Here is a 27,025-nt window from a genome sequence, read left to right as displayed (position 1 = left end):
CCGAGCTGACTCCCTGGTGGATGTGACAGACTGGTTTTACGCAGCCAGAGAGACGGATTAATGATCTCAGCAAAAGCTGACATGTTCAAGAGATTTAATTTTTTTTTTTTTTATATAACAGGTTTAGCCAAAGCTGTTTTAGGATTCAGCGGAAGCAGTGTTTCACAGGAGGACAAACTTGTTGACTAATGGCCAATCACTGAGCAGCAGGGGAGAGCAAAGCCTTGGTGTTTGTGTCACGGCCTGGGGGGTGGCGGGTGGGGTGGGACAAACATCGTGATCAAATATTAAATCGGGAAAATCAGCCGGGCCAGCCATGCCCTCGCAGCCCCTCCGAGAAGCACCGTCACAAGGCAGCAGGCTGAATCAATGGTTAAGCCCGGGGAGATTTGCTCTGCCGCAGCTTACTGGAAAGCAGCTTGTGGCATCATAGACATTCACACAATGCCTTATTTTACAAGACTCATCTTGTTCTTGTTTTGCCTGATGGTTCTTGTGGAGAGCAGAAAGCTCAAGAAGAGGAGATGGACAGGGCAGCTGGAAATGCCCAAGCCAAGGTAAAGTCGCGGGTGGGAAGGGAGGGAGGTCACCTGCGGCAACGACAGCCACGCACAGTGGGACAGCTCTCAGGAGGGCTGGGGGTTATATCATCCTATTGGAATCCGTTTTCCATCCCTAAGTAGACGGAGCCTCACAGCCTCTCACTGGGCACAAATACTCTTCGTGTCACAAGCAGCGAGAGAGCGAAGCTAGAGTGGGTTGAGCCGTTCATTTTGATGTCTGTGTTCAGCCAAAGCATTTTGATTTAAGGCGGATAGTTGAAGACTTGGTAGATAAAACTTCTCAGACTGTGCATTTTTGTGTCTCAGGATTACATCCTCTAGGGAGCATAGATGGCCTGCTAAGTAATTACACTCCAGTATTTCGGGGGGAACTATATATAGGAATTTAGCCTGAACTGTTAAGAAAAAATGTAACTGGGAGTTGTCTTCTTTAAATTAGTGGATTGGGAGCAACTTTATAATGATATCGAGTTTCATTTTACTGTTTTGATCCTAGAAAAGGTGTTTGAAATTTGCTAGGTTATCAGAAATATATGTGTGGACAAGAGTGAATGCCATTTCATGATGTAATGGAAATGTTTCCAGGGAGTCCTGGTTGGGCCCATAATTTGCATTCAAAACCATTACATTACAAATTAAAGTTCCTTAATGAGTTTATGTTGGATTGATGCGCAAAAGACACTCCAGGCCTGATGCACACATAAGGAATGTTCAGCATGAAGAAAAGAGCAAGCAGTTAAGATAAAAACACCACGCGTGAGAGGTTACACATCTGTTTTCCATTCTACTAAGCATTGGGTGAACTAATGATTATAAATATAATCTAATATCTTGAGGCACATTTTCTAGTCGGTGGTCTCCATTTTTCATCCTGCACCACTATCAGTGACAATTTTTTGAAACTGTACCTCCAATATATGTATATTTACTTACAAATTACATACACGTACTATTATAATATGTATATTAAATTAAAGCTTGATTGCTTCCTTATTTTTAGATAGAAACTATAAATGAGAATTACAGTCTCTACTTCCTGCATCCCAGTGGACCACTTAGCATCCCAAGTGTGTGCCCCCGAGTTGGAGATGCTGCTCTGGGAGACGTAAATAACTCTGTAGGGCCTAATCCTGCTCAGTCAGAAAGTGAACAGATCAAAATCATCCTGGGTGATGGGAAGAGCTCTGCTCTGGAAGACAGCCTGCACGCATCGCCAGACTCACAGGCTGTCGAACTGACAGGGACCTCAGAGATCACCCGGTCCAGCAGTTACTCTGAGTTCTAATTCTGTGAGATCTGAGTAGGTGTTGTGTGAAAAGGGGATTCTAGTGTCAAAGAAGCTTGGGAAACCACGTTTGAGACCATTTTAAACAGATGTCTTTACAGCAGAACTTCTAGAACATTTATTATGCAAATAGACATTGTGAATCTTGAAGAGGGGGATAAATTGTGCAAGAACTCACCCTTTTTTGAACTATCTTGTGGGATTCATTTCCACAGAGCACACTTGGGAAACACTGCCTCATTTGACAGCTGCTGAAATGTTGGTGCAAAGGCATGAGTGATTCACACAGTTTGATAGTGGCTCACCGGGACGGGAACATAGATGCCTGATTTACTCAGCCTGAGGGAAAAGCATTGTCTGGAGTTGTCTATTCCCCAAGAAGGGGGTTGGGGTTCCGCCCAAGTCCCTCAGGAATCCTTGGGGATCCCACTCGGCAGCCTGGGCTGTCACATCTCTGTCATTCCTCAGAAGAGCCAGTCTCATTCCCAGACACCTGCATGATTGAATCTGACCCGAAGGAGTGAGGAGAATTTCTTGAAATCCATCCCCTGAGGTGTTAAAGTGAATGAAAAGATGAACACATCCATTCGAAGAATATAAAATAATTCTTGAGCAGAGGCTGGGAAAAAGGAAAGAGAAAATGCTGCCTTGGGGAACACGGTTCTAGGCCTTTCTGCGTCTACCATGGCATGCACCTGGTCAGAGAGTCATACAACTATCTTGGTCTGTGAAAAATTTTAGCCAAGCATCTGACTAAAAAATTACTTTCATTATTGACACACAAGAGCTAAGCTACACTAACAAATAGGAATAAAATGACCTTACCCTCTCTCGTTACAGTCTTAGAAAACTTCACCTCTGTAGAGTTGCTCCTTTTCTTGGAAATCCTGTTCACACACTCCCCTCTCCACACTCAGTCATACACACAGGCCATATACCACACGTAGGGTTTCACACAGTCACACACGCACAATGTACATGATCACACTCACCACACACATGGTCTCAAACCCATAGTCACACATTCACATGCAACACATATGGTCACACACACACACATACAGTCACACACATGCACACACACACACTCACACACACTGTTGGAACCTCTTCTAACCTGTAAACTTCCCCTGCCTCACCCTGGCCAAGGTACCCTCCTGAAACAGTTATTTCGCCCAGCAGCTTTTTCAAAAACTGTTTCTGGTTTCTGATTCTACGTGTCACTCTGGGTGAGTGTGTTTTCTCTTAGTGGTTTGTTTTGTTTTGTTCTTCCGGCCTCTCAGCTTCACGGCTTTATTCCAACTCCCGCCCTGCTGCCTAAGTGGCCTCCTGACCACACAATTGCATTCTTGTCGAGGGAGGCCCTTCTGAAAATCTGAAAATAAACCCAGCTCTGGGCTCTGCTCTGGTATCACCCTCCTCGTCCCGGAGCCCCAGGGCCCCTTCCATATTTCTGTCCCCACTCGCTGCCCCTTGGTACGACTTGCCCTTGGCCATCCTTCTCTTGGTTTGCATCATGGCTCAAGTTGTGCTGGACCCAGGAGCAGCTTCGCTCTCCTGCTACCCAGTGACCTTCATCCTCCCCAGAGGGTCTGGGGAAGGAAGTGGGTTGGGACCTCAGGGAAACCAGGTCCAGGCCCTGGTTCTGTTGCTCTCTGGCAGTGTGGCTGTGTAGCCATGTGGCTGTGTTTCCCGATCTTTCTGAACCCCATTTCTCCAACTGGAAAGGGGGTAGTGACACCTTCCCCACTGGGCTGATGGGATGACCACAGCTGAGGGCCTGTGCAGAGAGGGGGCGACTCGTGGAAGCGTGGTCACTATGATTGCTGCCAGAGAAACCTCAACACGATGGCACTAGCCTTACTTCTCAAAGGCATTGTGAACACATCTTTCTTCTTCTCTAACCCTCCCCAAAGGCTGGGCTTAGGTCCTGTGAAAGTTCTGGCTGCCTTGCTGTGGCGTTGGGACTCCGGATATGGCCTCAGGGGTCTGGGGTCCAAGGCCAAGGTCCAGGGATCTCCTGTGGAAGGACAAATTGAGGGCGTCCAGCTCCCACAAATAGCCAGGGCCTGGATATTATCGAATAACTGGTCCCTGAAAAAAAATTCTAGGCCCTCCTTGATGGCACCGGGACCTCAATCGCCCGTCCTGCGGGGGTGCTGGCATTCAAGACTTCCGCTCCCCTGTCCTGGCCTCTAAGCTGTGCCACCAGGAGGGATTTGCTCCCTGGAGGCAGAGGGGCAGGGAGGCGGGGGCACTCACACTTCAACGTCTGTCATGTGCTAAGCTCTCCACGTCCCCGGGTGTCTCTGCTGGGGCGTCTGAACATGGCCCCCCGCCACAGTCGCCACACAGAGAACAGGCCTGGCCCATCTCAGCTTCTCCAGCGAGGTTTGGGGAAGAAACGGGTGAGAATGGAGGGCCCTTGGCAGCCCCCAACCATGACCCCACATGCCTCAAGGGAATGGGACTTAAGTCTCATGCTCCAGCTAACGAGGATGGAGAAGTCACGTTGGACTTTCCTGCTGGAGGTGCAGCTACGATGGCTTGTCCAAAAGCAAATCTGACGATGGCTTCTTCCTCCAACTGCCTAACACCCTTCAGTGTTTTCCCTCTGCCGTTGGATGGAGACAGAATTCTTAACATGATCTTCAAGGCTCTGCCTGGCCTAGTCCTGCTTGCCCCGCAGCCTCAATCTGCCCATTTCAGCTGCACCCTTCCTACCCTTTCCTCCTTTCATCGAACGTCCACTCACCCTCCAGCTAGGCCACCTCAAACTCAGCATGGCCCAAACCAAACCACGGATGTGTAGACTTTAAACGCTTGTAGGATACCCAGCTGGGGCTGATCAGTTAGGCAATGCGATATAAAGGTCTAGAGCAGGGGATGTTGATTTAGGCATCACCGCCATGTCGCTGACAACTGAAGCCACTGACACCGCGAGCCTGCCAGGAGGTGTAGAGAGAGAGGAGAAAGCGGCTGGGACAGGGCCCTGGGGACACTGGCATTTAAGGGATGGGCCAAGGACGAGGGGGAGGCTGCAGTGAACATTGAGAAGGAGCTGTCCGAGAGGCAGGAGGAAAATGAGCGGCCTGGCCTGAAAGACGAGGGTTCTGATCCACCCTGCGGTGGCGAAGCCAGCCCTCAGCAAGGGTGCCTGCACCCGGTTGGCGAGGGGGCCGGCAGAGCTTGGCAGTGGGGAGGTGGCAGCAGTGTGTGGAACAGGGCTCTTTGGGAGAATTACTTATTTATTGGGAAGGAGAAGACATTTTGTTTTTTAAAAAAAGGAAGTGTTCAAAGAAGAATGTAACTACCACACCTGTACTATCACTTTTCAATAAATTTTGCATGAGGACGACGTGTGGTCTAGCCAGATTTTCTGCTTAGTTTGGTCCAAGCTGGGGGGTCTTGAATCTGGTTTGAACGCTGATGAGAATGAACAGTGGAAACAGGAGACGCCGAGGAAGCCGGGGCCAGGGTCAGGCTGGCTGGCCTTTAGACCAGCACTGAGTAAGAAAACGTCAGTGACTGCGGAAATGTTACGTATCTGCACTGTCCAATATGGTGGCCACCAGCCACAGGGGGTATTAATCATAGAAGTATGGCTAGGATACCTGAGGAACTGAATATTAACTTTTCTTCTTTTTTAAAAGATTGGCCCCCAGCTAATAGCTAACATCTGTTGCCAATCTTATTTTTTCTTCTTCTCCCCAAAGCCCTCCAGCACATAGTTGTACATTCTAGTTGTGAGTGCCTCTGGTTGTGCTATGTGGAACGCCACCTCAGCATGGCCTGACGAGCGGTGCCATGTCCGCATCCAGGATCTGAACCGGTGGAAACCTGGCCACCGAAGTGGAGCACGTGAACTTAACCACTTGGCCACGGGGCCGGCCCCTGAACACTAACTTTTAATTTTAATTAACTTAGCCACACGTGGCTAGTGGCTACTTTAGTGGCCACTTCTGCGGCCAGCTTTAGACCTCCCATCAAATGATATCATCTGGGCAGAGCTAGTAGAGAAGGAAAGTTAAGAAGGATTTCATAGAAAGATGTCTCAAAGAACAGGACTTCAAAAGAGAAAACATGTCACTTCCCTCTTACAGAGTTTAAACAGGAAATATGCTAGTTTCTCTAAAAAAAATGCATAAAGTGTGACAAGACCTCTGAGAGTAAAATAGAGATTTGTATAAATGAACAACAAACACTCAAAAGAAAATCTCTTCATTTGCTTCTAAAAAGCTTCAATGTCCTACACATAACGGAAATTATAGCAACACTGACTTCTTACAAGGTTATTATTTTCTGTCAAGAATTAGACCTCACATCTTGTCAGACCCAAATGTCCAAACGATCTGCCCTTCTTCCTTTCTCCCTCCCTCCCTTCCTCCTCTTTTGTTTCTTCTTCCTTTCTCTCTCTCCCTTTTTTCTCCCTCCCTCCCTCCCTCCCTTCCTCTCTCTCTCTCTCTCTCTCCTCTCCCTCTTTTCTCTTTTTCTTGTTTAGTGATAACTCTGTCAGTAGAATATTGCTTTAAAATATTTTAAATTTCATTACTTTAAGATTATGTGTGGTTGCAGTAAAAAACAAAATGATCTGGAAAGAGTGTGTGTGAATGAGAGAGAAGAGAGAATTACTCCTTTGTCATCTGGATTAAAGGGAAGAGACTGAACCAGGGTCTGAGATCCTGGGCTCCAGCTTCCACCACCTGGCCGAGTGGCCAGAGCAACTGCGTCCCCTGTTGTGTCCTTGCTCCCTGCTGGCTGTGGGTTGTCCTGGGGGTTGAGGCACTGCCACGAGGTGGATTCTGCAGAGAGCTGCCAACTGGACTGATGTAAGGAAGATCAGGTCTGGCTAAGATAAAGCCAGCATTTTAAAACTTTATATTTGTCTCAGAATTTTATTTATCACAAGATCAATATTTTTACAACATAAGAGAAATATTTAAAAAGAAAAAAACATCATAATGCTCCACCATCCAACCCAGACATTGTCATCCAATCATAACTTTTGGCAAGACAGTTAAGAGCTTGCCAAGGAAGAATGCTGTCCTGCCCAAGATGCATCTACTCAGGAAGACTCTAGAAGGGCCTGGTCCTCAGCTCAGCCTGCCTGTGAGGGCCTGGTGTGGTGGGGGCAGGGGACTGTCCATCGGCTCTTGGTATCCCCTCCGTGGAGAAGGAGATGGGAGGACGGAGAAAAGGTGCCTGACAGGTAGACCCTGCAGGGAGTAACCGCCCCACATCATCTCACACAACGCCTTAGGGGGCCAGTGGAAAACGGGTCTTGCTTGTCTTTGCAGTCACCTATACAAGAAGAACCTCGACGTGACCAAAATCCGCACAGGAAAACCTCAGCCGCTTCTCAGAGTGGATGACCACGATTTCACCATGAGGCCCGCCTTTGGAGGTAGGACTGCGTCCTCTCCTCAGCCCGGGGGGCCTGGTCCCCAGGGCTGCCTGCTGCTGCTCTGTCCGGTCCTCTCAGGCACAGCTCTCCCTCAAAGCCCTGATTTTCCCGCTCACAGTCAGAATAGCCCAGCTCACTTCCAGAGTCACTCTTTTCCCAAGGAGAAAAGAGCTGGAAGGAAGTGAGTGGAGAGGGTGGGAGAGTGACTAAGCTGTTCACTTTCAGCATCTGCCCTGTTGCTGCCAACTTTCTTTTCCTAAACGAATGAGAGGTGGTGGGGAGAGTCTGGACACAAAATGGCTCCCTGGTTCCGCCACCTCATGCTTAGCTGGGAATTTTGGGTTTTGAAGGGTCCCCTGCTTTCCAACGCAGCAGCCACAATTGAACCCACTACAAAGTCTCCTCTCAGCTTTGGGGTCAGGGAGGAGTGGCGTTGCCGGTGGCTGTCCCTTCCAGGAACTGGAGAAATGCCACAGGAGGCCCTGAAAAGGAGCCACTGTCTGCTGGGACCAGGGGGAGAGTGGGGCAAGAAGAGCAGCATGCATGAGATGTGGGGCCAACGTCGCCCATGTGCCTGTGGGGAAACTGAGGCCTGGAGCATTGCAGCTGATGGGCCCTGGCTTCCACTTCCCCCTTCTCTCTGCTCTGGATCCCTCTTAGTTCCCAGCAGTCTCCTGGGGCCGCAGGAAGGAGTAGGGGTGACCTGTAGGCAGGTCTCTGACCTTCTCTGAGCCTCTGTCTGCTGGTTTGTAAAATGGAGACGGTAATCCCTCCGGCCGAGGTTGTTGTCAGGATTAAACGAGATAATATATGTAAAGCCCCGGCACATACGGGGTCACGTCCCCTCGGAAAACCCAGCTGTCAGGCCTTCCTCTTGTGTGACTATTAAGGGATTAAGACATTAATTTATTCCAGAGGCCTCTGCATTTTAAAAGGCCTCAGAGCCTCCCACTCAGTTCCCTGAGCTCTGACATCTGCCGAGGGAGGAGGCGAGTGGGCGGCAGTTTACAGCCCCCCCTCTCCTTCCGCCGCAGGGATGCTCACCCCCGCTCAGGGCTGGGGTGGAGGACGCCGGCTCCCTGGGAGGGCCCGTTCCCTCGGGGGCTCGCCCTGGGTGACTCTGCCAGAGAGTTTTAGGAAAATTAAGTTTTCCTGAATAAGCGGCTCTGAAACAGCTGTATCTGCTCTCGGGGGTCCGAGTGAGGTGTCCCGCAAGCGGAGGGTCTGCCTTGCCTTTCTCCTAGAAGGTCAGTTAAGATACAGAAGGTCAGGGAAGCAGCTAGAACAACAGTAAACAACAGTATTCATGACAACCAACACTTTGATAGTGATTACTCTGTACCATGCCCCATTCCAATCAAGGTCATGACATTCTGTGAAGTAGATACTGTTATCTCCAGATGGGGAAACTGAGGCTCAGAGCGGTGAAGTGATTGGCCCAGGTCACACTGCTGCTGAGGTTAGGCCCTCCCTCTTAGCTGGGTCTCTTTCTTGTTCCCTCTACCTGTGTGTCCCTAAGGCAGGGCCCATGTATTCATCAGGCAGAGTAGACACGGTATTTAGAGCCCACAATACTCTTAGGGGCCTCTGAAAATGTTTTAATTTATTTTAAAATCAGAAAAAAAAAGAAAGTTTAGGTAGAAGAAAGTGTTTTTTTAAGTGTATAATATTAATATATTCATCTTTATACCAATACAGTTGTAAAGTATGCTTTTTAATATTTTTTATGGTGGAGGGGACCCATGAAGGCAAAAGTCCCCAGGACCCTCAAAAATCATAGCGTGGCCCTGCCTCAGTGCACAGTTTTGTGGGGCAGGTGGGTGATATTCTGAACAATGTGTTGTAACTTTCAAACGGGGCCTGTTGTGAGTGGCAGGGGCCTGAGCCATCACCTGGTCAGTACCTTCAGTTTACAGAAGAAGAGCCTGGGTTCCAGGAGGTGAAGTGTTGGTCACAGAACAGCTGGGGGCTTTCTGCCCTGTCTGCTGCTGAAAAGAGCTGAAAGCCTCATGGAAACGGCCCCTCCTCTGAGAGAAAGCCGGGAGCTGGCTCTGAGCCTGGCGGGTGAAGGAAGCCCTGCCGTGTTCCTGGGAAACCTGCTCTGAGCAGAACCATCCCACAGGCTGGAGCCGCAGTCAGGGTGCTCCTGCCTCAAGCCACACTCGAGGGGCAAATTGGACTTCCTGTACCCTGATCTGGGCCCACCGATGGGGTCCCCTGTGTGGAGGGTCAGGACAGTCCCCCCCTAGCCTGAGTGAGCTGCTGAGACTGGGGGAGGCCTCGGCTTTGGGGAAAGCTGCAGGGGAAGGAGGAGCCCTGAGGGTCTACATTAGGTGTCAAGGTCTCAGTCACCAAAGCCTGGGGGGGGGGGGCCGCTCCTCCTTCCTTCCAGCGCTCTCCCCCAGGACAGGTGGTCCTCTGGGCACCTTTTGTCCCTGCAGGGTGTTCCTGGATGTCCAGATGTCACTTGGATGAAATAGGGGAAGGGGAGCACACAGTGAGCTGCCAGGGCTGCACCCGCCATGAGCCCATGAATAAGAAGGTCTGTGACTCCCGGAGTCCTGGGCAAGCAGGTGGGATGGGGCCTGCTTGTGGTTCCGGTGATTGCTATAATCTGTGATCCCTGGGAGCATCCAGAGATGGTTTAGAGCCAGGAAGCCTTCCTGGCAGGTGCTCCTGAGGGTCTCCATTCCGCCAGGTGCCTCATTCCTGGGCGGGGAGCACTGGCCAGAGGGCAGGTGGGTCTCTGAGGAAAGAGGCTGGCAGGTGGCACATAGGTGACTCTGCGCTTAACAGAAGGCTCTCCTTCCTTGGCGGCAGCCCTCTGCAGGCCCTCGGGAAGAAGCCGAGCCTGGGCCCAGCCTGTCAACACCCTCTTCCCTTGGCACCCACGCTCACAGAGCGGGTCATCTGAACAAAGCTGTCCGTCCACAGTCGTGGGATATGTCTTCTCATTCCTATTTTATTTCTCCAAGAGGGACTTCCTTGTGGATTGATGTTTAAAAGCAACTGATAGAGAAGAATTTATCTAAGGCTATATACCCGTTGGATGACCTTTTCAGTCTGGAAAGAGAAAAGATTAAAAATCTAGCAGCTTCCTAATAATCCCAGGGATCAGTTGAAACAAAAATACCGTGTCTAAGCTCCCACCTACCTCCCAGCTGCCTGATTCGGCGCTGTGTCCTGGTTAGAAGGAACTTCAGCGGCCGGGGCTTTCTCCTCCCTTTATTAGGAGAAATATTGCAATGCTGATTTTTTTATTTAAATTTTTGAAAATGTGGTAAAAAGACATAACATAAAATTTATCATTTTAACCATTTTTAAGTGTATGGTTCAGCGGCAGGAAGCATGTTCGCATGGTTGGGCAACCAGCACCTCCATCCATCTCCAGAACTTTTTCATCTTCCCAAACTGAAGTTCTGTCCCCATTAAACACCAGCTCCCCACTCCGCCCTCCCCCCAGCCCCTGGCAACCACCGTCCACTCTACTTTCTGTCTCTATGAGTTTGACTCCTCTAGGTGACTCATCTAAGTGGAATCCTACAGTTTTCAACTGGCTTTTGTGACTATCTTGTTCACTTAGCATAATGTCTTCAAGGTTCATCCATGTTGTAGCATGTGACAGGATTTCCTTCCTTTGTAAGGCCAAATAATATTCCATTGCTTGAATTACCACACTTTGTTTGTCCATTCATCTGGTAATGGACAATTGGGTTGTTTCTGCCTTTTGGCTATCATGAATAATGCCACCATGAACATGTCTGTACAAATATCTGTTTAAGACCTTGCTTTCAGTTCTTCTGGGTACATACGCAGAAGTAGAGTTGCTGGGTCATATGGTAGTTCTGTGTTTAACACTGGTCTCTCCTACTAGAGTGTAAGACTCCAAGGACTGTGGCTGTCTTGACCACTGGGTCCCCAAGTGCCCCAGACTCTGACTGACACATAATAACAGCTCAAAAAAAATCATATTTGTCTTATGAATGAAAGTGTTTTGATTGGAGAATCTAACTCACTTTGTTGCCACTTCTTCTTGACCATCCTGACAAACTCCTTGGATATGGTTCAGAAGAATCCATGACGACCCTACACTCCTCCTTTTCCTCCCATCTATACAGTTCGAATTAAAAATCAGCATTGCACTGGTGGCAATGTAAAATGGTGCAGCTGCTGTAGAAGCATAGGAGTTCCTCAAAAAATTAATGAAATCCTCACATCAAGATGTCAGACTGTGAGAGCTGCTGGGAAGGACAGCTGGGAGCTGCGGGTGGGCACAGCAGGGTCTGGTCAAGGGCACCAGAGAACGGCTGCCCCAAGGAGCCAGCGAGGAGGACGGGCGAGGAGCTGCCCTCACCTCGGAGTGTGTGCTGTTGGAGTCCTTTACATTCCGTTACTTTGCCAGAAGCAATAGATTGTTCTCAAGAAGCTAACAGTCTACAGAGAAAACAGCGAGGTGATTAAGTGCAATCAAGTGTCACAGAAGCAATTTAGGACGTCTCTACTGCTGGAGTGGGAACTGAGGGAGTAGTCAGCTCTGCCCAGAGCGAGGACCAGAGAAGGAGAGGATCACAGAAGCCTTCCCCTAGGGCCTGAAGCTCCCAGTGAGTCTGGAAAGAGGCGCAGTGGGTGAGCCCAGTGGGGGAGGAGGAATCGGGGAGACGGGTGCTCACTGATAAAGGTGGAGCATGTCAGGGGAACCTGTCCTTGCACTATCTCGTGTGTTTGTGTGTAGTTGGAGAGGGCGTGCAGGGCCTGGACAGAGAGATAAGGCTGGGGCGCCGGGCAGGGGCAGCTCTGGGAGCGCTTAGGACTCTTGGCAGCACGGCGCAGGCTGAGGAGTGACAGGATGAGACCTGCGCTTAGAAAGCTCGCCGGGGGCCTGTGGGGAGGACGCTGCAGTGCTCAAGAATGGATGCCGGACACTGGCTGGCCACTTCAGCAACGGGCCAGACCAGAGCTGATGGAGGATTAAGCTAAGGCTGTAGGAAGAAGCGGAGGGACCCGTGAGATTCTTAGGAAGGAGATGGCTTCAGATGGAATCGAGGAATCTGGGACACCCAAGTGTCTGACCTGCGGGAGACCATACACTGAGATGGAGCACCAGGGAAAAGCAACTGGGACAAGATATAGAGGGTCAGGAGACGGATGGCCTGCTCATAAGGGGGGGTGGGGGTGCTGCAGAGAGTTTAATGAAGGTCTGTTGACAAAGGTGTGGGCAGGGATCAGGGAAACCAGCGAGCCCTGGCGAAGCCGTGAGGCTGGAGGAGTGGGGAGCCATTACCAGGCTGAGGCCAGAAGGATGAGGGGAGGGAGTGGTTTCCTGAATCTGGAAAGGGGCTAGAGCTGAGGAAAAGGGCTGTGGACAGGAGCCATGGCCCCAGGAGAGGGCTGCAGCCTGTAGCCCTGCAGGGGGTGCTCTGGAGAGAGTCAACTGCTCCCACCCTCCTCCTGTCTTCTTTACGTACTGGCACTGTCATTGGCTGAACCCAACCAGAAGGCAGAAGGGAAGGACCTGCTGTGGTCAGTGGCAGCCTTGGGCTTGGGCCAGGAGCCCTGCCATGGCCACCCAGCTGCCCTCACCTCTGGGGCCAAGAGGACATGCCCACCTGGGGTCTCCTTTCTAGGCCATGCTGGGGGCCTGGGACCCAGAATGACCTGTCCACACAGCCCTGAGTCTGCTTCCAGGACCTGCACAGGCCTCTTCCCCAGGGGAACCCCCAGGGCGACTGCACCACGCAGGTGCGCACGCCTTGTCCTGAGTGGTGGCCGACAGGTGGCTGCCGGAGGGGGCTGGATGGGAGCTGAGATACGGGGTGGGGTGTCACATGCACACACACGAGGCTCTTCTCTGTGTGGGGCGCTGCTGTGGGTGGGGAAAGAAGAAAGGCAGCTGAGAAGTGGGGCCCGTTCTCCCTGCCCTGCCCTGTGCCCAACCAAACTCTGAGGAGACTGAGAGTTCTGAAGTGGGACTTGGCCTTCTGGGTGGATATGGAGGTGTATTTGTCAAAGAAGTAGGATAGGCTGTGTGCCATTTTGCAGTGTCTTAACTTGCTTATAGCCTTTAGATATTCAGGCATACAGCGTGTGGGTCTCTGGTAGTACTCTTGCAGGGGTGGGCTGCAAATGTGGGTGCTGTCCCTCAATGCTGTAAATGTTGATGCAGCCCCTGGCACAGAGCAGGGTGGAGCAGAGTGGAGAGTGGGTCTGGAAGGGTAAACTGAGACCGGCCAGCGCAGACCCAGAGGTCAGCAGCATCGGTCAGGTTGAGATTGAGTGAGTCGGGGGACGGGACCCAGCCTGTGAGCAGGGGCGAGTCGGGGCACTGGCTGGGCCTCTAGTGCTGTCCCCATGTCCAGATCACAGGAGAGAAGACAGCACACGTGTTGGCTCATGGGCTTCCTTGAGGTAACTGCACAGCCCGGTGCTCTGCCTTCTGAGCGAACCTGCAGATTTTCTGTCAGCTCTGTCTCCAGTGGCTCACCCTGGGAGCTGCGGGGCTCTTGCTCATCTTCCCTCCTCCTCCTTGCCCTTTTCCCCTTCCAAATCAATCATGTTAAATCCATTTGTCCATCAAACTATCACTCAGATCTGCCTCCTCCGACCCCTGCCCCACCCCTTTAGCTCGCGCGTTCTCTGTGTTCTTGGTGAAAAAATCCTAGACATTGCAATGGTTTGTGGCCCTCCACTGCTTAATCCTCCCCAACAAAGTCTTGTTCCTTACAATTTCATTTAAATTTAAATTGGTTACTATCCTTAAATTCAGTTAAAATTTTCTCTTTGGGAGGCACTAATGATAAGAAGGTTGGAAGCCCTGCCTACAGCAACACCATGGCACCCACCCTCTGTAACCAAGTTCGCCTTCTGGGTTTCCCATATTTACCAGATGAAATGCAGCCCCCGCCTTCCCCGCACTGGGTCCTGAGACCTCCACAGTCTGGCCCAGCTGCCTCCTCGGCTCACTCTGCTCTCCCCAGCGGACCAGGGCTCTTCTCTCCTGGAATGTTCTCTGTCCGCGCACATCGGTGCTTGTTTGTGTCTGGGAGCAGCTCTCCACAGCGTCCCCCTGTGCCGTCCTGCTTCATCCGACATCTGTCCATGCCTGAGCCCAGCTTAATTCCATTCCTCTAACATGAAGTATCTCTTGGCTATTTTGAACTGTACGAACATCTTCTTTGAAATCTTTGCACAGATCCATCCTTTCACTCACTCATTGGTTAATTAATTAATTTGTTCACAGTGTAATGATTAAGAACATAGATTCATTTCTGGTTTCTGGTTATCCACTCCTTCATAATAAGCCACCCTAAGACTGTGGCTTAAAAAATAATGCATTTTTTTTGCTCACAAATCCGGGTGAGCTCAGCTGGGTGGTTCTTGCTCGGGGTGGGGGTAGGTGGGGGGCAGTGGTTCTCATGTGGTTGCCCCAGATGGTGGCAGCTGATGTGTCCTCTCAGAGGTGTCTCCATTCTCATGTCTGGTGTGGCGCTGGGAAGACTAACACTGGGCCTGAAACAGCTGGGGCTCCTCGGGCATCATGGCATCATTCCCATCATTTTCCCTCTCTCTGGTCTGTCTGTAATCTGGCCACATGGCAGCTGAAGAGAAACCGGCAGATCCTGGAAGTTTCACAGCATCGTTACTCCTGCTGCATTTTATTCCTCAAGCGAACCACGAAGGTCCACCCGGGTTCAAGGAGAGAGGAATTAGACTCCATCTCTTGGTAGCAGGAGTGTTAAAGAATTTGCAGACCTGTTTTAAAACCGCCACCCTGTGGCTGTGCTGCCTGGATTGGTCCAGACTTCAGTGTTGCCTCTTAATAGCTGTGTGACCTTGGGCTGGTTCCTGAGCCTCTCTCTTCCTCAGTGCCTCATTTAAAAGGGTAATAATAGTTCCTGCTGAGAGGATTGTTCTAAGGATTAAATGAGTATTCTGTGGCTCTTAGCACAGTGCATGGCACCTAGGAAGTGCTTAATAATGTTTGCTATTTTTATTAAGAATGTTCTGCGCAGCACAATGCGGGGTTAGGGCAGGTGGGCTGGAGGTGGACCGCCTGGGATCAATGCGTGGTTGTGACTTCCTCTAGCTGGGGACCTTTGTCACCTTTCTAATGTCAAGTCTCACCTGTAGAACGGGTATCTGCCTTGCTGGGGTGCTGTGAGGACAGACTCAAGGGTGCTATGTGAAGCACTCAGCACAGCCCAACACAGCAGACTTGGGGCGCCTGAGGATGGTGACAGTGGTGGCCGTGTGTCAAGCACTGGATGTGAACGTGATAAAGGCACGGCCCCTGCCCCGAGGAGCCATGCCCTGGCCCCCTGCCGCGCATCATATGCTCCCTTAGGGCCTGTCTTGGGGTCAGGGCTTGTACTGCTGCGGCTACTCTGATCTGGTTCTGCCCACAACACTTCTGACACTGATGTGTGGGTTTCCCACACCAGGCAATCCTCCAGTTCTCTGCTGACACCAACTGGGTGCCCTATAGTTTAATTCAGTTGTCACACTAAGTACCGGGAATTAGTGTAGACCCCACAGGGCAAGGGCTCAGTTCCAGAAGACTTCCTCCCCCTTTAGACACCAATTACAAGGGGTGGGTCCCCAAGTTACCTGGACTTCTGTCCGACTTGGCTATAGAATCAGAGGTTCCCACAAGCACCTCCTCAGGTTCAATAAATTGCTATAATGGCTCACAGAACTCAGGGAAGTTAGTTACAAAGAGTATTATAAAAGACAGATGAACAGCCAGATGAAGAGGTACACAGGGTAGAGACTCGAAGGTTCTGAGCACAGTAGTTGGGGTATGCCACCCTCTCTGAATGTGGATTTGTTCACCAACCGGGAAGCTCACCGAATCCTGGTGTTTAGGGTTCTTATGGAGGTTCCATTACATAGGAAGGACTGATGAAATCATTCGCTATTGGCCATTAACTCAATCTCCAGCCCCCTTTTCTCCTCGGAGGTCAGGGGATGAGGTAGGAGTTCCAGCCCTCTGATCACATGGTCAGTTCTGACAACCAGCCCCCATGCTGAAGCCATCTAGGGGTCCACCTTATAGCATAAACTCAGGCATGACAACCAGCCCCCATGCTGAAGCCATCTAGGAGTCACCTCATTAGCATAAGCTCACGTATGGTTGGTAGGGATTTGTTAGGAATAAGAAAGACATTCCTCTCACCCCTATCACTCAAGAAATTACAAGGATTTCAGAGCTCTGTGCCAGGAACTGGGAAGAAGACCAAATATGTATTACTATATCACAAGTGCTGTGTCACTTCGCAAGGTTATTGTCTATGTCGACAAAAATAATCCATAACCAATCTATAAATGAAAATTTGGGAGAGTTTATTCTGAGCTGAAATCTGAGGACCATGGCCCGGGGCCTTTCTTCCCAAAGGAAGAAAGGGCACCAAAGAAGTGAGGTATACAGAGTGGTTATATACCCCCATACAGGACGTTTCACATATGATTGAAATGTCCCTCCCACAATAGTCACAAGATTGCCCTGTCAGCACAGCGCTTGACGGACACAGCAGGCAGTGGGTCTGCTATCTCGGAGGGCATAGCAGGAGGCAAGTCTATTGTCTCGAGCTGGGAGGTCACAGGTGAGCACAGCAATCAGTTCCTAGCCTAAGGAAAGATGCTTAATCCTTAAAGAAATGCCAAGGTTGGGAGGGGGAGGGAAGTTGCACCTTTATCTCAAGGGCCTTTGTTCTTGCCATAGGGAATCTCTAAAGCAGATATACAATGCATGCTCAACGGCCTCGGTCAGGCCCTTTTGAAAAGACAAGTTCACGCCGAATTAGGTTTACAACAAATGGCTTCCTCATATTCTCCAATATACGCTATTACTTGCCATTTTTATTTGTCATTTAGTTACTTCTGCAGCTGGACTGTCTCCAATGGGCTGCCTTCCTAAGGAATTTTCTAGGGTAATTCTAACACATGCTTTTCACCTTGGATCATTCTCTGGTACCACCCCCACTGAAAGCGCCCTCTGTGTTTGGGGCACAGACTGTGGGCACAGACCCTCCCTGGTGGCCTCAGGGCTCTCTCAGTCTTTACTCTGTGGCCTCCTCTCTAGGAGGTGTTCAGCCCTAGACTTCCAAGCCACAGGAGTCTGGCCACCAAAGCCCCAAATGCCACTTATCTGGTCCAGCTGAGGCCCGTGGAGTGAGCTCCAGGTTCCGTGGAGCTGTGGCCTCCTCTTTTGAGTGTGTTTTGGAGCTCCTGGCTCTGCCTCCCCGCTTCCCCACGCTGGGAGGGGTCTAGTGCTTCACTGTTACATTGGAGGGTGACTGAGAGGGGAGCTGAAGTTGGGGAGAAGGCTGGCCCTCCTGCAGCCTTCTTCCCAGGAGCTACTGCCCTTGGAGGAGACCCTTATGACCCTTCCTCAGCACCCTTGGCCCTTCTCTCCTGGAGCACAAACCCTAACTTGCCACCCACGCGCTGCTCCTACTCGCTCCTTCCCCTAAAATTAATCTTCTCCTCCTGGCCTCTCCCTCACTCAGCCCCTCCTCTGCAGTCCCCCTCGGGGCAATCTCACTCTTGCCCTCTCCTCCTTCCTGACCCCATCTGAGCCCAGGTGACCAGAGAGGTCACCATGCTCCTGAAGGACAGGATGCTGGTGACAAATGAAAATGGCAAGTAATAGGATATATTGGAGTATATGAGGAAGACATTTGTTGTAAACCTAATTCGGCCTGACCTTGTCTTTCCAAAAGGGGCTGACCGAGGCCGTTGAGCATGCATTGTATATCTGCTTTAGATATTCCCTGTGGCAAGAACAAAGGCCCTTGAGATAAAGGTGCAACTTCCCTCCCCCTCCCAACCTTGGCATTTCTTTAAGGATTAAGCATCTTTCCTTAGGCTAGGAACTGATTGCTGTGCTCACCTGTGACCTCCCAGCTCGAGACAATAGACTTGCCTCCTGCTATGCCCTCCGAGATAGCAGACCCACTGCCTGCTGTGTCCATCAAGCGCTGTGCTGACAGGGCAATCTTGTGACTATTGTGGGAGGGACATTTCAATCATATGTGAAACGTCCTGTATGGGGGTATATAACCACTCTGTATACCTTACTTCCTTGGTGCCCTTTCTTCCTTTGGGAAGAAAGGCCCCGGGCCATGGTCCTCAGATTTCAGCTCAGAATAAACTCTCCCAAATTTTCATTTATAGATTGGTTATGGATTATTTTCATCGACACCACATATAAAATAGAGGAAGATGGGCACAGATGTTAGCTCATTCTTCCTCAGCAAAAGGAGGAGGGTTGGTGGTGGATGTTAGCTCAGGGCTGATCTTCCTCAAAAAAAAAAAAAAAATTTGTTAGATACCCAGTGGAGACTTCTTTTAGACTTTAACAACAAGTAGGGTCAGAGTTTGGATCAGAAATCAGGCTCAGGAAGGAGACTGAGAATTGTCATCAGCTGTAAGGGGAGAGCCGGTCATGGGAAGGGCTGAGTGTCTGCAGGGCAGAGAAGGGGCCCAGGGACCTCAGAGAAGGAGCCAGGGAAGAGCTGTGTCACAGAGACTGCAGAGGGAGGGGGTTTCAACAAAGGAGGGGTGGCCATCAGAGAGATGTCAGGGAGGCCAAGGTCCAGGAAGAGATTCCTGGACTCAGCAAGTACAGTAGGGACAGGACGGGATATAAGTAGGAAGTGGAGACAGCTGGTGGAGACGGGAGAGTAGAAGAGTTTGACAGCAAAAGGAAGTGGTCACCAGGACATGGGACATTAAAATCTCACTTCTGGAAGTCTACTTAAAGGTCAGTTGTCCAGTGGTTCTCAAACACAAGTGTGGAGCGTTATCACTGCAGGGCTTGTGTAAACCCAGACTCCTGGGCCCCACCCCAGGATTCGCTGCTTCAGGAGGCCTGGGGTGGGGCCGCAGAATTGCATCTCTAAGAAATGCCTGGTGATGCTGATGCTTCTAGTGGAGAGGAGCGCCCCTGATCCAGGCGAGCCTCGCCCACCCCATCTCACCCCAGTTGGATGGTTAAATGCCTGCCATGTGGCACTCACTGCCTGCTGAGGAGGCAGCACTCACTATGAGAAAAGTTGGGCATATTTTAAAACTGAAATGTTCAATTACACCCACCAACAACGGCAATGTCTCAACCATTATTTCAAATTAACTCAAACTTTGCAAGAAGCCTTCAAGGAAACAGGGAGGGCCCTGGAGGAAATGCAAAGTCAAGCCATCCAACCTGCAGTGATGAAAATTCCATTCACTAGGTATGCATCCACGAGATGAGATTCATCCACGTCATAGCAAGAAACTATAATATTCAATTATATGAATATAGCACAATGTATTTATCCTCAACTGTAGAGGACATTTGGGAGGTTTCCAGCTTTTAGTTATTACAAAGATTGTTTTGTGAACATTTTTGCATATGTGTCTGTGTACACATTCACGGTACATTTCTAAAAGTGGAATCACTGGGTCGTAGGGTGTGTATATCTTCCATTTTACTAGAAAATGCCTTCTAAGGTGGTTGTGTCAATTTATACCCCCGACTGGCAATGTAGGAGAGTCCCCGTTGCTCCATATCCTTGTTGACACTTGGTGTAGTCAGTCTTTCCTTTGAGCCAGTTTTGTTACTATATAGTAATAATGTCTCATTGTGGTGCTAATGGAGCTATTAATGTAATGGCACACTTTTTTCATGTGTCTATTGTTTATTTCCTCTTTTTTGGAATGCCTATTCAAGGCTCTTGCCTGTTTTTGTATTGGGCTATCTGACTTTTTCTTAGTAAAACTCTTCAGAGTTATTTATATATTCTGTATATGAGCCCTTTTGTCAGTTATATGTATTGTGAATATCTTCCCTCACTCTGTGGCTTGCTTTTCACTGTCTTCATGATGTCTTTTGATAAGTAAGAGTTCTCGATTTTTTCAATGAAAATTTTTTATTGAACCACACATATACACAAAAGCACACAAGTCATAAGTGTACAGCTTAGTGAATTATCAAACAGCAAACACCTTCCTGTAAGCAGCACCTAAATCAAGAAACAGTGTTTCCAGAACTCCAGAACTCTCTCCCTTCCCCCATCAATCTCCACCACCACTGACAACCGTTATCCTGACTTCTAAAGCCAAGGATTAGTTTTTCCAGATAGTCTTAATTTTAATGTAAATTTATTGGTCTTTTCCTTCTGGTTAGTGCTTTTTGTGTCGTGATAGAAAAGTGCATTGCTATTTGGAAGTAAGAGTTTGTTACCTGTGTTACCTTGTGGATCTTAGCTGTTTTGCCTTTCACATTTGGATCTACGATCCACCCGGCGTTGTCTTGCACGTTGCATGATTTTCATACACATAGCCAATGGTTCCATGTTAGTTATTAGACACCCTTCTCTCTCCAGTGATCTGCAGTGACACCTTTATGATAATAAGTCCAATGTTCTTAAATGTGTGTGTCTGTTTCTGGACTCCCCACTTTGTTCCATTTGTCAATTTGTCCATTTTTATGCCAGTCCTTCACTTTTTAATCACTGTAGTTTTATAATAAATCTTGATATCTCGATGAGCAATTCCTCCCACTCTATTTTTCTTCAAGAAGGATTGCTATTGGACTTTTGAATTTCCTAACAATCTTTTTTGTCAAGTTCCACAAGAAAGCCTAATAGGATTTTTGTTGGAACTGCATTGAGTCTATAGATTAATATGGGGTAATTCATATCTTTGCAATATTGAATCTTCCAATCCATGGACATGATCTATTTTTCCATTTATTTAGGTATTTTAAATTTCTGTCAATAATGTGTCATAGTTTTCTTCATAGAGGACATTCAGATATTTTGTTAGATGTATTTCTAGGTACTCATTCCCAGCTTTTTTTTTTTTTTTAAGATTGGCATCTGAGCTAACATCTGTTGCCAATCTTCTTCTTCTTCTTCTCTTTTTGTTTCTTCTTCTCCCCAAAGCCCCCCAGTACATAGTTGTATATTCTAGTTGTAGGTCCTTCTGGCTCTGCTATGTGGGACACCGCCTCAGCATGGCCTGATGAGTGATGCCAGGTCTGTGCCCAGGATCCAAACTGGCGAAATCCTGTGCCACTGAAGCAGAGCTTGAACTTAACCACTTGGCCACAGGGCTGGCCCCGCCTAGGTATTTGATGCCACGGTTAATAGCATTTTTGAAAAATTTCCCTTTTTTAACTTTGCTAGCATATAGGAATACAGTTGATTTTTGTGTCCTGAGTCTGTCTTCAACATCCTTATTAAAATCTCTTGTGCTGGGGCCAGCCCTGTGGTGCAGTGGTTAAGTTCCCACGTTCTACTTCAGGGGCCCAAGGTTCTCTGGTTCAAATCCCAGCTGCGGACCTATGCACCCCTTGTCAGGCCGTGCTGTGGTAGGGGTCCCACATAAAATAGAGGAAGGTGGGCATGGATGTTAGCTCAGGGCCAGTCTTCCTCAGCAAAAAGAGGAGGATTGGTGGCAGATGTTAGCTCAGAGCTAATCTTCCTCAAAAAAAAAATCTCTAGTTAATTCTAATAATTTTCCTACTGAAAAAAAAAGCATATACCCAATCTTATAACATACAAATAATGGTGGTTTTGTTTCTTTCTTTCCAGTTGTCATAACTTTTTTCATTTCTTACCTTATTGTACTGTCTAGGACTTTCAGTACAATGTTGAATAGAAGTGGCATTAACAGGCATTCTTGTCTCATTCTCAATCTTAAGAAAATTTTATAACACTTTACCATTAAATATGATATATACCATAATTAAATGTATCTTTTGTCGCTAACTCTTTAAGTTCCCTTCTATTCCTATGTGTTTTTAAAAATCATAACTGGCTACTGATTTTAGATTTTCTTTTATCAGTTGAGATAAATATTTTTCTCTTAGTTTGTTAATGTGGAAAATTATGTTGATAGATTCTATATTTATAGATTCCATTTTACACATTCGCAATTTTTTAATCTCTTTGTACTTAGTACACTTAGATATTTATTTTATTTATTTTTATTTTTTGCTGAGGAAGATTCTCCCTGAGCTAACATCTGTGCCAATCTTCATCTATTTCGTATGTGGGTCACTGCCACAGCATGGCTGATGAGTGGTGTAGGTCCACACCTGGGATCTGAACCCACAAACCTGGGCTGCCAAAGCAGAGCACGCTGAACTTAAGCACTGGGCCATGGGGCTGGCCACATGGCTTGATGAGTGATGTGTAGGTCCATGCCCAGGATCTGAACCTTTGAACCCTGGCCTGCCAAAGTGAAGTGCACAAACTTAACCACTATGCCACTGGGCCGGCCCCTCTTTTTATCTTTTTTTATGCTTACAGTATATAGAGTGATGTCTTTATCATTCCTGATATTAGCAATTTTTGGTTTATTTTTTGTTAGATCAGTCTCAGAGTTTTATTAATTTTATTCATCCTTTCAAAGAACTAATATTTCGCTTTATTGATCCTCTCAGTTGTATATTTGTTTTCTATTTCAATACTTGTGTCCTTACCTTTATTGTTTCCTTCCATCTACTTTACTGCTCTTTTCCTAACTTTTAAAGGTGGATGCTTAGCTCATTAAATGTAAACATTTCTTCTTCTTCTTCTTCTTCTTTTTTTTCCCACCAGGTTCCACCAGAACATAGTTGTATATTTCAGTTGTGGGTCCTAGTTGTAGCCTATGGGATGCTGCCTCAACATGGCTTGATGAGCAGTGCCATGTCAGCGCCCAGGATCTGAAGCGGAGAAACCCTGGGCCGCCAAAGCAGAGAGCATGCAAACTTAACCACTCGGCCATGGGGCCGGCCCCTCTTCTTTTCTGATATATTCAGTTAAGGTTATAAATTTCCCTGTACGGAATACTTAGTTTGCATTCCATGAATTTTGATATGTAGTATTTTTTTTAATCATTTAGTTAAAATTCTCTAATTCTCATTATAATTTCTTCATTGATGGATCTTCCAGAAGTATATTGCTTAATTTCCAAATATATGGGGATATTCTAGTTACATTTTTGTTATTAATTTCTAATGTTCATTGAGTTCATACTTTATATAAATTCCAGTTTTTAAAAATTTGTTGAAATTGCTTAAGGGCACAGTACGTGGTCAATTTTTGTAAATGTCCAGTGTGTGCTTGAAATGAATGTGTACTATATGGTTTTGCATTCCTTGTCCTATACATGTCTATTATGTCAAGTTGGTTAATTGTTCTAATCTTATATGTCCTTACTGGGCTTTTTTGTCTGCTTGTTTTATCAAATCCTAAGAAAGATGTATTAAAATCTTTCACTAGGACTGTAGATTTGTCTGTTTCCCCTTCAATTCTGTCCATTTTTGCTTTCTGCATTTTGAAATCATATCATTAAATGCACACAAATTAGAATGGTTATATTTTATTGGTGAATTGAATAAATTGGTCATTTATTGTTATGAAATGACCCTCTTATCTCTACTTTCACTCTCTGTAAGTCTACTTTGCTTGATATCATATGGCTACACCCATTTTCTTTTGGTTATTATTTGCATGTTATATGTTTTGCATCCTTTTATGTTTAACTTTAACGTAGCTTACATTTTCAATGCATCTCTCTAGACAGCATAAAGTTACATTTTGTTTCTTGATCCAGTCTTATAAACTTTCAGCATTTCCGAATTATCAAGTCTGAAAATATTTGTTAACTGGAGCATTTAGTCTGTTTACATTTATTGAATTATTTATTTATTGGTTTTAAATCTATCATCATTTATTGTCCAACCTATTCTATGTTCTTTCTTTTTTCTTTCCTTTGTTGCTTTCTTTTGGATTGATAATTTTTTATTATTCCTATTTTGACTTTCCTATTTTAGTTTTGAAAATACATGCTCACTATTTTTTGGTGGTCCCTCAGAAAACAACATGATTCCTTGACTTATCATATGAGTATGTTAATTAGCTACTTTTACTGTTCTCCTGGAGAACACAAAGACCTCAGAATACTTTTACTCCATTTACATCCCTCCCTACTTAAATATTGTTTTCATTGTGTATTTTTGTTTCATTTTTTCAACCCCATAAGACATTATTAATATTGTTCTGTATAGTCAATGTTCACTTATAATTATATGTTTTTTTAATACATATTTACCATTTTTATTGTTCTTTATTTGTTCTTGAATCTTCAGCTTTCCCTTTGGGATCACACTCCTTCTGTTTAAAAAATACCTTCATTTAGGGCAGGATGCCTGTCGGCAGATTCTCTCATTTTTAGCAGTTTGTCTGAAAAGTCTATCTCACATTCATTCTTGAAGAGTTGGTGGGGAAGAAATGACATATATGTTTATTTCAAAAGTGGATAAATTCCTAACGTGTGCTTTCAAGGACCACACCAAGAGAAATAACGGCAGAAAGGCTGGGACCCAAGAAAAGCCCTTGGCTAAACATGTATTTCCTGTAGGCTGCCTTGAATTTGTCACCTTGCTGGCTCCACTAGCTGAAATCCCACCAAGGACTTCTATTTGGCTTACCAGATCCCTCTCTTAAAGCAGAAAACCCCACAGCTGTGTTAAGGGGCCAAGGCATGGAGGCCTAGTTTAACTAGACTATATTCCTCCTAATACCTGGTAGGACTCAGTCCCACTCAAAACATAAAATTGTTCACAGGAGGAGGAGAGGACCAGTAATTTGGAAGAATTTCTCTCAAAACCAGGTAGAGAAGGGCTACAAAATGGAGAGTTCAGGAGAGCTCGGAAGTGTTGGCCTTGGGCAGTGGGGTAGGTTAAAGAGAAAGGTCAACTGCATTGCCGCTCAGACCTAGGAGGGCAGGGCCGTTGGTTCTGTTCAAGCTTGCGGTGTGAGTGCCCCTGAATGTAGCTCTAGACGCTCCTGCATGCACAGATTGTTCACCTCCAGCAACCAGGTTCCCTGAGAGCCTGACCTGCACTCCCACGTGGGCGATACCTCCAGAGCACTGACGCCACCCTCACTGGCTTTATCCGATTTCTCTTAGAACGCAGGCTGGAGCTGTGGGAACAAGGCAGAGAAACACAGTAACAGGCACCGAGCAAGCTGATATATTGTATCTGGAAAATGTCCTTTGCCAAAACCAGCTCCTGACCGAACACTGTGCTCATTATCTGAAAACCAGGCCGCTGGGAAATGGGTCCAAAGAGAGTGATGGCTATATCGTTTCTTCCATTTGGCTCTGGAACAACTAAGTGTTGCAGGTCACGTGAGACTTTAGAGAAAGGAAGAGAGGGGGAACGGCGAGCCGGGTGGAGTATAGACACCTTCCATGAGAGGCAACGCTGCTGGGGGTCGAGAGCTTTGCTCTGGGCTGTTTGAATATCTCAGGCTAAGGCAGGTCCAGAGGATGGGGAAATTAACCAGCTCCACTTTCCCCATGGCACTGTGGGGCGCACAGAGCCCTGTGCAGGGGCGATGGGTTCCGGGTCCTGGGAGAGGCCCTGCCCAGGCTGCGGGCAGACCCTCCCTCGTCTTACAAGCCTCTTGGGTGAGAAAGGCAGGCCAGTCAGGGGACCTCCTCGCCACACTGAACATTCCACTCCTGGCACCTTCCAAGCACTCCTGGAGCCGAGAATAAGAAGAGAATGCGGCTGTTTGGGCAGGGATTTCTCCTGGTCCCTGACCGAAGCCATCAGTTGAGGAACACAGGAAAATAAAAGGATCAGCTTACAGCCTGATTCATCTGAGAGAGAAAAAGTAAAAATAAAAAGTAAAGCGCTGTACTCATTTGCTTTCACATTTGGGAACACAGAAAATATCCACTAAATCCCACTAGTAATAAATAAAATGCTCCCATTCTATCAGGCTCAGCCAAAAAAGCAAATCTTTAAAGGAGGGATTGCAAGTCTTAGTAAGCCTATGGGGGAGACGTGGGGGGAGACGGTGAACCCCTCCAATGTCCTGGGTCACCTCCATGAGGACCTCCTGCTGCCGCATTTGGGCTGAACCTGAGGACTGAGCCTTCTAGCTCCTACTCCACCTCAGAGCTCCGATCCTCCTTCCCTTCCCACCACCAGTCTCAGGCCCTTCCAGTCCTTCTCCCCCCCTGAAACCCAGACTGCCCTGCCACCCTGAGGTTCTCTGGTCCTGCACCCCCAGGCGCATCAGGGCTGGCCTCAAGATGCCCTCTCCCCAGGGGGACCAGCCCAGCTGCCACCCGACTCTCTCAGAGAACTTTTGTACTTGTGAATGTAACGGTCTTCGTTGACATGCTTGACAGACACGGATTTCCGGATAGTCCCAGTCTAGGTGTTTTGAAATGTTAATATCTGAAAAAACATTTTATGGGAGCATAACATATACACAGAAAACTACGCAAGTTACAAGTGTACAGCCCACTAAGTGAACCTACCGATGTAACCATCACCCAGCTCAAGAAATAGAACAGGAAGCCATAGGTAAACCCATAGATAAGCATGATTTTAGAAAGCTTGCCTCAGGCCAGATAAAATTGGGTGTTGAGTGTCTGTACTACGTATGTATTCTTGTACTTTTCATCTGACATGTGCAGTTTCAAAATCTCACACAGTGTCGTCTTTCGCTGTGATCTAACTGTGCACAGACAAAATTTTGTCTCACACCAGGTCGAAAGCTTCTGGAGGGCAGGACCCTGGCTATGTGTTCAATAACTGAATGAATCCAGATCTGGCATGCAGGTGCCCCGACTCCGGGCTAGAGGCTCAGGCCTCATTCTGTCCTTTATGGATGTCATGGGAGGACAAGTGACTAGGGTCCCCACTCAAACACTAGAGCAGCATTATTACCTCTGCCCTACAGAGACAGCCCTGTGATGTAGAAAGTGGTAATCCAG

General features: G+C 47.7%; 1 protein-coding gene across 1 annotated transcript in view; it reads left to right on the top strand.

Annotated features, from left to right (window-relative positions):
• Positions 1-203: 203 nt before the first annotated feature.
• The window catches only part of GABRR2 (gamma-aminobutyric acid type A receptor subunit rho2), a 44,677-nt gene continuing 17,855 nt past the window's right edge, over positions 204-27,025 (top strand). The window contains exons 1-2 of the mRNA XM_008544263.2: positions 204-557; positions 7,146-7,252. Coding sequence (XP_008542485.1) covers positions 370-557; positions 7,146-7,252 — 295 coding nt within the window. The 5' untranslated portion in view covers positions 204-369. The remainder of the gene's footprint in view (positions 558-7,145; positions 7,253-27,025) is intronic.

This window comes from Equus przewalskii, chromosome 9 (assembly GCF_037783145.1).
Source record: "Equus przewalskii isolate Varuska chromosome 9, EquPr2, whole genome shotgun sequence".
NCBI classification, from domain to species: Eukaryota; Metazoa; Chordata; class Mammalia; order Perissodactyla; family Equidae; genus Equus; species Equus przewalskii.
This window is presented reverse-complemented; position numbering and strand designations above follow the sequence as displayed.